At 35.1% G+C, this 11,642-nt stretch overlaps 1 protein-coding gene across 1 annotated transcript; it reads right to left on the bottom strand.

Moving 5' to 3' along the window:
* Positions 1-9,264: 9,264 nt before the first annotated feature.
* On the bottom strand, positions 9,265-11,159 carry LOC116164857 (nucleolysin TIAR). Its single transcript, XM_031479098.1, has one exon. It carries the CDS (start codon positions 10,958-10,960, stop codon positions 9,872-9,874), a length of 1,089 nt encoding a protein of 362 aa, XP_031334958.1. The 5' UTR covers positions 10,961-11,159; the 3' UTR covers positions 9,265-9,871.
* Between the last annotated feature and the right edge of the window lie 483 nt (positions 11,160-11,642).

Below are 11,642 nucleotides of genomic sequence, written 5' to 3'. Positions count from 1 at the left end.
GTACTCGGCGTCTTGGACCTAAAATCTCCGACTTGTCAGCGAAAACTCACTTCTTGTCCTTGATAAACAATATACAGGGTCATTCTTGACGAGCGTCAATTAGAAAGATATGGAAAACCTTTGAAAATTAAGCTAAACTGATAAGTCCTTTAAGGGTTTTGGCACATGATGAATTGAACTAAAATATTTTCAAAATTGCGCCACTTCCGGAAATACCGGAAGTAGCCATCAACTTTGTTATTTTAAATAGGGACCCCCTATTTTTTCTACATTTTCGGATTCTACGTCGAATTTGGAGTACCTACAACGATACCCCATAGTTGACCCTTTGCTCCAAGGGCTTCGCCGATATTCAAGTTTTTGTGTCAAAAATTGAATTTGCAGGGGTAATTTTAAAAATTTATTATTCGAAAACGGTGAGAGATATTGCAAAACAGTTTTCAATGCTTTATTAAGGAAAGATCGAATTTTCTTATGGTATGCGTAACAGTCTAAAAAAGTGAGACTACGTCACTTTTTCAAAGCTCTCAACTTTTAAACTTTTAAATATCCGTAACTCCATTTTTTCAAATGGCACCCCCCATTTTGTTCTTCACCCTTGTTTTCCTTTTTCCCAGACCTTTAATTTGATGCAAAATGTCAAAAGCTGCTTCAAACGGTTTCCGAGATATTCCATGTTTTAGTTGCTTCTTGTGGAAAATTGATAAAAAAATTAAGTCGCTTGATGTTATTCTTTTGTTTTTATTCGCAATTCGCAAATTACTACAACATTTCACGAATAACGGTATCTTTCAAACAAAAATACAAAAAAAGGAAGCCTGTGGTAGACTCTGAAGAACAGGAAATAACTGTACTGGTGTATTTTGCTGCAAATCCAACTGCATCGCTTAATGATATCCAAAGAGAAATTGACATATCAGACACGAGTGCACAAAGAATGGCGCCACTTCCGCAAATACCGGAAGTAGCCATCAACTTTGTTATTCTAAATAGGGACCTCCTATTTTTTTAATTTTTCGGATTCTACGTCGAATTTGGAGTACAACGGTACAGTTATTCCTGAAATGTTGTAGTAATTTGCGAATTGTAGCCTATGTGGGTTGCGCCTTGTCAGGGTATCTTTCGGAAAAAAGACAACTCCTGGCAGCTATTCGATTACAATCACCATCTATTAATATTAAATTCACAAAATCTTCATTAGTGTAACCCAAACGAGCCATTATTGACCAGAAGTATAAGTTCAAACAGCGAAAAATTTGACGTTTAAACATTATCATAATAAAAACAAAAGAATAACATCAAGCGACTTAATTTTTTTATCAATTTTCCACAAGAAGCAACTAAAACATGGAATATCTCGGAAACCGTTTGAAGCAGCTTTTGACATTTTGCATCAAATTAAAGGTCTGGGAAAAAGGAAAACAAGGGTGAAGAACAAAATGGGGGGTGCCATTTGAAAAAATGGAGTTACGGATATTTAAAAGTTTAAAAGTTGAGAGCTTTGAAAAAGTGACGTAGTCTCACTTTTTTAGACTGTTACGCATACCATAAGAAAATTCGATCTTTCTTTAATAAAGCATTGAAAACTGTTTTGCAATATCTCTCACCGTTTTCGAATAATAAATTTTTAAAATTACCCCTGCAAATTCAATTTTTGACACAAAAACCTGAATATCGGCGAAGCCCTTGGAGCAAAGGGTCAACTATGGAGTATCGTTGTACTCCAAATTAGACGTAGAATCCAAAAATGTAGAAAAAATAGGGGGTCCCTATTTAAAATAACAAAGTTGATGGCTACTTACGGTATTTCCGAAAGTGGCGCCATTTTTAAAATATTTTAGTTCAATTCATCATGTGCCAAAACCCTTAAAGAACTTATCAGTTTATCTTCATTTTCAAAGGTTTTCCATATCTTTCTAACTGACGCTCGTCAAGAATGACCCTGTACACTAATGTCCTTGTAACTTTATGTAGATTCAAAACCGGAGTTTTCTTGCTAGTATAAGGTCCCACCCCTCAGACGGGCGACTCGTCCCTCGTTCGGGATATGTAAGCATAAAGTTGACATTCGAGATCAACTACAGTTTGATATCGTCATATGCGACAGTAATTCTCATATTCAAATAATAAATGTTGACGGCATTTTCCATACACGTGATTCAGCATTGAAGTTAAATCATATAAAGTTCATAAGCAGACATTGAAATTATAAAAAATATATTTGTTACTGTTAGGGCATAGAGTAAATATTATTTACTCTATGGTTAGGGCAAGTTTATAATAGAATCCTACTTTCAAGCACATCAGTTATGGAGGGATGAAGTAGTGCACATAACTGCTAATTGCTAAAGTTTCCACATACTTTATCTTGAACAACTTTTACCACTATAAAAAAGTAGTTTTTTTCCTTCTTCATCTACCAATCCATATAACCATATTCAACAATACCATGTGGGTGGAAAAACTATATGTAGACTCTAATTTCAGCTGATCTGAAAATTCAAGCTTGAAGTCACATCAACGTCTATTTAATTCTGTGTTGTTTACGTATAACAAAAATGTAAAAAATCCATTGTTCAATGCTGCATTTTGTAGTTCTTTGTCTTATCCATCACCATTATAAGTAAAGTGTTGATAATTTTCAATTATTGAATGTCAAAAATATGCTTAGTAACTTTGTTTAACAACAATTTCATTTGTTTACATACATTATTTGATACAAAATGTAAGGACATACCTAGTCTTCGTCAAAAAATGTGGATTTCAAAGCTTCAAATCAATAGGGGAAAGAATTTTATAAATATATAAACCAGCAAACAATTCATTGAGACAATTCCGTTACAAACGGATATAACCTTGGAGAGTTGCCAATGAGATATTTATGACAATGTGCTACCTCACTTTGAAATTATCAACAAAAATCCACAACACAGATGTAGGTTGTACCTATAGAGTTAGGTTGTATCTAAGTGTCCAAAACACTTCTTAACAAACTTCTAAAAATAGACGAGTATAGTTATTTCCGACACAATTGTAATTCGTGCCTAAAATAATAATCCTCCAAAATTCCTTTGGATATTGGAACGAGATCTCCCAAATAAATTGACTCTTTCCATCGTCAACTGATCCACCGGAAATTTCTTTAATTTTACAAACGAACTCCGGAACTCCCGAAAATAGATCTGCGCTGCGCTCACAAAATAAAAGTGCTATTTCCGAAAATAATGATTCTCTTTCCCACGTAAAGTAATACAGGAAACTTTACAAAAGTAATAGGACGCGATACAAGGCGTTACACATGCTATACAACTACTATAATATTTTCCGCAATCATCAAGCATAATTTTTTTCATTTAGTATACCTAGCTAGCTTTGAGTGTCCATATTCAAAATGCGGTCTACAGCCCACAACTTGAAAATTTTAAATTTATTTGATTTTTTGATGGTATGTACGTTAAATTCTAAGATAAATCTGTTGAAGATAGATCTGTATTATCTTTAATCGTTTTTGAGATAGAAAGTGTTGAAGTGTGACAATGTTGTATTTGAATGAACTAAACACAAGCCCGCCAAACCGCTTTCGGAACAGCACCATCTCGGATCTACGTAGTACAACTTCCGACACTCCACGTGATCTCTAGTTTAGCACATCCGACCTTATCATAGCATAGATAGGATAAGAAAAGAAATGCAAGTAATTTGTTTGTAAAAGATATTGCAATCTATAATCAAAGGTCAGTTCTATTCACGCCTGCTCTAAAATTACAGTAATAAGAACTGACAAGAAACCTATAGGTAATGATTTCCTTCCTCGAGATCGTTTATAATTTTGTATTGCTGTCTGTATGTCCGTCTGTCCGTGTGCACGACAACTTTATGTACAAATGTTTGATCGCTTTGAAAATTGATACAGGATATAAGAAAGGGCGCTATTGTTTTTCGGCTACGTAGAGCAACGGACCAAAAAGTTACAGCCTAAAAACTGCCCAAACTTCCAAAAAATCCCTGTTACACTGCAATCACGAATTTTTAATTTGGTTTTCATAATATATCTCCGCTCGACTTCGGCGGCTTCGCCTCGCTCCGATTGAAGATATATTCATTGTTCGCCTACACGCCTCGCCCTAGTAATAAATTAAATCACATTTTTAAGCGTGGAGTATTTAAAAATGGTATTCCTAGGATCTGTTACTTCGTCGACGCGAGATGGTCTGATCTTTTAATTGTTCCTGATTTAAAAACAATAATAAGAGTGTTGTCCACCATAAAAATTTTGATTCAATTGCTCTATACATTGACGAGCGTCAGTTAGAAAGATATGGGAAACCTTTGAAAATTAAGCTGAACTGATAAGTCCTTTAAAGGTTTTGGCGCATGATGAATTGAACTAAAATATTTTCAAAATGGCGCCACTTCCGGAAATACCGGAAGTAGCCATCAACTTTGTTATTTTAAATAGGGACCCCCTATTTTTTCTACATTTTCGGATTCTACCTCGAATTTGGAGTACAACGATACCCCATAGTTGACCCTTTGCTCCAAGGGCTTCGCCGATATTCAAGTTTTTGTGTAAAAAATTGAATTTGCAGGGGTAACTTTAAAAATTTATTATTCGAAAACGGTGAGAGATATTGCAAAACAGTTTTCAATGCTTTATTAAGGAAAGATCAAATTTTCTTATGGTATGCGTAACCGTCTAAAAAAGTGAGACTACGTCACTTTTTCAAAGCTCTCAACTTTTAAACTTTTAAATATCCGTAACTCCATTTTTTCAAATGGCACCCCCCATTTTGTTCTTCACCCTTGTTTTCCTTTTTCCCAGACCTTTAATTTGATGCAAAATTTCAAAAGCTGCTTCAAACGGTTTCCGAGATATTCTACGTTTTAGTTACTTCTTGTGGAAATTTGATAAAAAAATAAATCGCTTGATGTTATTCTTTTGTTTTTATTATGATAATGTTTAAACGTCAAATTTTCGCTGCTTTTCCTGGCAGCTATTCGATTACATTCACCGTGTATTAATATTAAATTCAAAAAATCTTCATTAGTGTAACCCAAACGAGCCATTACTGACGAGAAGTATAAGTTCAATCAGCGAAAATTTGACATTTAAACATTATCATAATAAAAACAAAAGAATAACATCAAGCGATTTAATTTTTTTATCAACTTTCCACAAGAAGTAACTAAAACATGGAATATCTCGGAAACCGTTTGAAGCAGCTTTTGAAATTGTGCATCAAATTAAAGGTCTGGGAAAAAGGAAAACAAGGGTGAAGAACAAAATGGGGGGTGCCATTTGAAAGGTTTTCCATATCTTTCTAACTGACGCTCGTCAAGATGACCCTGTATACCGAGTGGTGCACGGTAAGTATAGGAACATTGGGATTTAACATATGGGAATTTAGTTTTATGCAATATCCTGCCCTCCTGTATATTTTACAGAAAAAAACTGTAGAGTTTAAAGTTGTTCAGAATTAAAAGGTGCATACACAACTGTTTTTACATGTTTTATTAAGCTTTTGATATACCCGCAAATTTAAAACTATATTTCGACATTTCTGTTATTAGTAGCAATTCATAAAACAACAAAAGTCATGGCAATAATTGCTACCAATAACAGAAATGTTGAAATTTATTTTTAAATTTGCGGGTATACCAAAAGCTTAATAAAACATGTAAAAACAGTTTTGTATGCACCTTTTAATTCGAACAACTTTAAACTCTACAGTTTTTTTCTGTAAAATGTACAGGAGGGCAGGATATTGCATAAAACTAATTTCCCATATGTTAAATCCCAATGTTTCTATTTACCGTGCACCACCCGGTATAAGAAAGTTGCACATGCGCAGTACGATTATTTGCGCATGCGTTTTGTTTACTTTTATCACTCAAATTTCGTTCAAATTGCTCCATAAATAAGAAAGACAAATCTCTCGCTTGTCTGGATAATTACCTTAACAATATACTAGTCTGTGTTCATCAGCTCTCGCCGAGAGTGCGTCTATGCAGGCAGGTATACATTTCTAACAATTTGTATTGAACAAAGGAACAATGTACATTTTTTTACAGGATTTATCAACTCTCCAACACACGTGGGTGTTTTAGCGATAGTTCATTAAAAAAACTGGTAGTTTTAGAATGCCAAAACATTATCATTAACTTAACATTTTAAAACGGATTTTCAACTACCCTCATATACAGGGTGGTGACTTGGGTAACGCATCATAGGGATTTCAATGTAAAATTCATAACAGGCGATTATATTGGCTCCCCAAATTTAGAGCTTTTGTAGAAAAAAATTTTTTACGCCAATCAACCATATTAGTTTTCAATTTTTTGCATAATAAAGACGGAAAATTGGAAAAATAAAACCCCCATCTTTTTCAATAATCTGGGATGCCATGGAATTTTATAATACAAAAACTACGCCAATATCGGCCGTGCCATGGAATGTCTGCTATAAAACAAATCAAATTCTATCAAAAAGTATTATATTTAGAACAGCGAATTCAATATAAAGAAAGACCAAATTACTAAAAACGGTTTCCTAATATAACAATTTACAATAAATGTTCGAATATGTCACCATTAACAGCAAGACAGTAGCCAAATCGATCATAAAATCAATTTCGAACTGCTGCTAATTGATAACTGGATATCTTTTTGTTTTAGAAAATTTCATGGCATCGCAGATTATTGAAAAAGATGGGGGTTTTATTTTTCCAATTTTCCGTATTTATTATGAAAAAAATTGAAAACTAATACGGTTGAATGGCGTAAAAAATTTTTTCTACAAAAAACTTTAATACATTTTTGCTCTAAAATAATTTGGGGAGCCAATAATCGCATGTTATGAATTTTACATTGAAATCCGTATGGTGCGTTACGCAAGTCACCACCCTGTATATGTAATATATGTATGTATTTTTTATTTCAAATATTGTATTATTATTTTCAATATAAAAACTACATGTATTTTGTATTTTCATTGAAAGTATAAAAAGTATTTTCTATCTAGTCTTTTAATTAGATAACGAGCGATCAAAAACGAGTTGCTGTTGAGTCGCCTTTGGAAGTTCAAGTTAAATATGATTACCCATGTAAACAAAAGTTCCAAAGGTGACTCGACAGCAACTCATTTTTGATCGCACAGTACCTTGTTCCCAGTACCTACTTTGTATTTTGTATTTCAAATACAGATAGTAGTTGTATTTTGCCCAGCCCTGCGAGAACAGTATTCTCTATTCTAGTCATCAGTTTTGACTGTGACTCCACCATCACTCATCAGTATATCTTGTCGGGAGCAACCACATTCCCTATGTCCAAAAAACGGCGATCGCAATAGGCACCTCTAACTTAAGCTAGTCGAAGCTAAACAATTTCAATATTAGCACTACAGTAATAAATAGGAGCGTAACGTAGTGAAACACAAAATTTTAAATTATATTATATTATTATATTAGAGTGTATAAAAAGAGTGAAGAAAAATTTTGATATCAATGTTATTGACACTGAAGTGTCATACGAAAAATTTGAATTGCCCATTGACGGGATGAGCACAAGATTTTAAGTTAGCAGAACAAATTACCACAAAATGAGACCAAATTAATGCAATAAAATATTTTGAAAATATCAATGTTGACACTTCGTACGTGTGAAGTTTGAAGTGACATCAGACGAAGTTGAATTACCTACTGTGCACAAAATTTTAAGCAGCACAAATTAGCACATAATAGGGATCAGGTTCGACATTTTTTGTATTTGTTTTATTTTAACCAAAATCGAAAGATTTTGTTATTAAAAAATGATCAGAAAAAATTTGGTGCAAAATATTGACATTTATGTCCGCTGTAACTGCTGTAAGCACTTTAAAATTAAGGGTCGGCGCGAAGCAAGAAAACGTACCTGGGAGCGAGACTACCCCACGTGACGTCACTCGTCAGGAGCCAGAAACATTTATAGCCGCCGCGGCGTTAGCAGAGTATACGTAAACTGGGACGAATTTATTTATTGTGTACACAATGCTACAAGATTATCCAAAAGCTGATTCGCGAAATTTACCCCATGTGAATGTGGAAATGGAGTTTTTGCCTAATAACGCAATTTTAAATGAACTTCAGAGCAGCGGCGTTAACGTTGACATGTTCATCTGCAAAAACTTAATTTCCACATTCACATATGGGGTAAATTACGCGAATCAGCTTTTGGATAATCTTGCAGCATTGTGCAATTGTTTCTGGCTACTGACGTCACGCGGGGTAGTCTCGCGCACAGGTACGTTTCCTTGCTTCGCGCCGACCCTTAATTTTAAAGTGCGTACAGCGGACGTAAATATCAATATTTTGCACCCAATTTGTTTCCGATCGTTTTTTAATAGCAAAATCTCTCGATTTCAATTAAAATAAAAAAATGTCGAACTTGCCTATTATAGTAAAACAAAATTTTGAAAATATCACTACAGCATGAAGTTGAAGTGTCATCAGAAAACGTTGAATTACTCATTAACCCTGATGAGCACAAAATTTTGAATTATCTGCACAAATTTACGCGATATTTGCAACTTAATTCTTTTCAAGTAGACACTACAACTTCACGGACCTGTGATATACTATATTTCTTCGTTATTGTTCAGTTTATGTAATTGCTGTTTCCTTGTCCATTCTATTGCTTTAAATACTTTGAAACCAAGGTTTTGTAGCATTTGTGACTTTTGGGGAGGTGTTGGAATTGAATTCCAAGGCCGACTGTTTCTGTCTTGAGATGGCTAGTTAAATTATTTGTTGAAGTCCATGAGGCAAATGTTGGAGCAGTACTCTACCTTCTCAACTCCATTCCTAACCTTTGTCATTGTTAAATTGCAGTTATCTGGCTCAAGAGGTTCTGGAAATCCTGAGCAGCACAGCTTATAGCATCCTTGTAGTCAAAGGGTGTCAGAGGAGCGCATGTTGATTTACTTATTGAACTATCTTGTTCTATCACTTCAAAGTCCATTTAGTTTTTATGCTGTAATTCTTGTTTCAGTTTACTGTTAAGAAGCTTTGGTTTAATTTCAGTAGCTATCAGTTTACATAAATTTTCAAAATGCAAATATAAAAAATTTAATATTTATTCACGCTGCAAATCGACACATTACGTGTCCTTTGAGTGACAAAGTTTATGAAGGGTAATATGGGCAATATCGAAAGTTTAATACTGTTTTTATTACAATTTGGCCTACAGTAAACCACATTAATCACTAAAGATGTTTAAAAATAAACTCTATCCCTTGCCCAAACTTTTATTAACAACTAGCATTTACAATAGTTTCTTACAAAATCATTTTACAAGTCTTTCACATGCGAAACAGGTCGACTACCACTTACAACCCGCTATCGCTAGTTCCCCAAATGAACATTAACTTATGATAGGCAGAATGTGTATAGAGACACAACTACAATATTGTAGAGGCGCTTCATTCATCTGTAAATACAGTAATGCAATTAAGAGATACCCTAGCTAAATCTACTGCGTAGAAGTCTACGAATTTTTGCTCGTGTCTCGCCTAAAGCTAAAACGACAGTCTTAGACACTAGCAAACTTAGTAGTAGTTAAATAGTTTAAAATCATTTGGGACACGATTTATGAACAATCAATAAATCTTCGACAAATTTGACTTGACTTAGTGACTCTCACTCTCTCTCAAGTAATATACACAATTTATTCCTTTTATTAGTCCTTCCAGCAATAATATAAAACATCGTAATTATGTTACACATGCTTGCTGCAACTTTATATCTTATAATAATGTAAACTCTTACAAGAGATGACCAATTAACACAAAATCCTGCAACAACGTTTGCGTAACACTCACTCTTTTCAACGTGCCACCTCACTGCGTTGGATACTTCTGCATTGATGTGTACATTAATGATGCATTCGGCTGCTGACCTTGCTGCGGGACAACACAATACGGCTGATTATTCCCAGGATAGGGATATTGATATGGATAGTAACTTTGGGGATATCCTTGAGGATACCAATATCCCATACCTTGACCATATCCATATGAGTATGGCTGTGCCGCTTGCGAAGGAGCTGGAGGTATTCCGGGACCCATCGCATTATTGTCACCTGCCGCTCCTCCATTTTCCTTGCCCCAAAAGCACTTCACCAGTTGACCTATTATTTCAGTATTATGAATACTTTCGATAGCGTGCGTTGCGGAATCTTTAGTTGTAAAACGAATAAAGGCATAACCCTTATCTTTAAAAACACGTATATCTTGGATAACTCCAAACGGGGAAAATGTTTTATGCATCAGCTCTTCGGTAAGGCCGCTCGTGAATCCCCCACAGTAAACTGTACAATTTGTCGGAGAACTCTGATTGTACACCTCTTCAAATGTTGGCTGTTTTCCTCGCTGCGTGGTCTTATCTGTTCGAGGAGGTGGCGGTTTCCTCGTCGACCAATTTGTTCTAATTGAACGTGATCCTAACCATTGTCCGTTCATAGCTTGTATGGCATTCTCAGCATCGGCTTTCTTCACAAACGAAACAAACGCGTAACCTTTCGACTTTAAAGTTTGTGGATCCCTCACTATCCTGCAATTCGATATTTCTCCAAACGGTGCAAAGGCCTCTCTTAAAGTTTCTGTCTCGATTTCGGGTGACAAATCACCGACAAATATGTGATGGTGATTGGAAGTGTCTGTTTTGGGTTGATTTCCAGGACTGGTGGCCCAATTCACTTTCATTTCCTTGTCTAAAAAGACTCGTTTATTCATTGCCGCCAGCGCCGTCGACGCCGACTGATGATTTGTAAATTCGACGAAAGCGTAAGGGTCATTTCCCGGCTCGCGTATTATCTTAACTCCTTTAACGGGGCCTATTTGCGAAAAAAGGGTACAAAGAAGATCTTCTGACACTGTCACATCTAAATTGCCTACATACAAAGTCTTTGGATTGCTTTCGTCCGACATTGTGAAGTCGGCGCTTATTTGACCTTTACGACCGCTCTATTGAAAGCGCTATTTTTTATTGCACATTAAAAAACCGATTTTAGTTAAAAGAAACCTGACGCGTTACCAAAAATTGGCAGATCAACACCAATTTCTTTCTGTGTTGCTACCTTCCTTTTACTTTATCGCGACCAACTGTCATACTTTTAGTTCTTTTGCTTTTTTATTTCACCATTACCAACCATGTGATCGCCGCTTATATACCGGACGTTTAAGAAAAAAATTAGCGTTGATGAAGAATTTTGCTAATAACCATCACGGGCACTTTTTTGGTTAGTTAGAAAACCGCTCTGCTAATTCCGAACGCTTGTTTCCTATAAACATTTCTCCAAAACTAAATAGTAATTATTTTTTAAACTTGGTAAGAGTTTGGTAGATTGTAAATTGCAATTTGTTGAGTGTATCTGCGCTTGTAGAACGCTATTTGCCTATTACGGGTGATACTCGTATTACTGTCTAGGTCTACATTTATTTTTGGTAAAAACGAAAATTTTTAGTAGTAAATGACAAACAATTTGCGCGCACACTGATTTTGTTCAGTTGGGCTTATTAAAACACGATTGGACCTTCGCATCGCCGCATGTACAAATTGACTGTCACTTGTTTAATAATAATATCTTCCTTTATATAACGGGCGATCAAA

Source organism: Photinus pyralis, unplaced genomic scaffold (genome assembly GCF_008802855.1).
Source record: "Photinus pyralis isolate 1611_PpyrPB1 unplaced genomic scaffold, Ppyr1.3 Ppyr1.4_LG1, whole genome shotgun sequence".
Lineage (NCBI taxonomy): Eukaryota > Metazoa > Arthropoda > Insecta > Coleoptera > Lampyridae > Photinus > Photinus pyralis.
The sequence above is the reverse complement of the archived record's forward strand: the minus strand, read 5'-3'. Positions and strand labels throughout refer to the sequence as shown.

Bases quoted from the DNA above. Each gene is read 5' to 3' on its own strand.
- LOC116164857 (XM_031479098.1), bottom strand. From the start codon at position 10,960: ATGTCGGACGAAAGCAATCCAAAGACTTTGTATGTAGGCAATTTAGAT.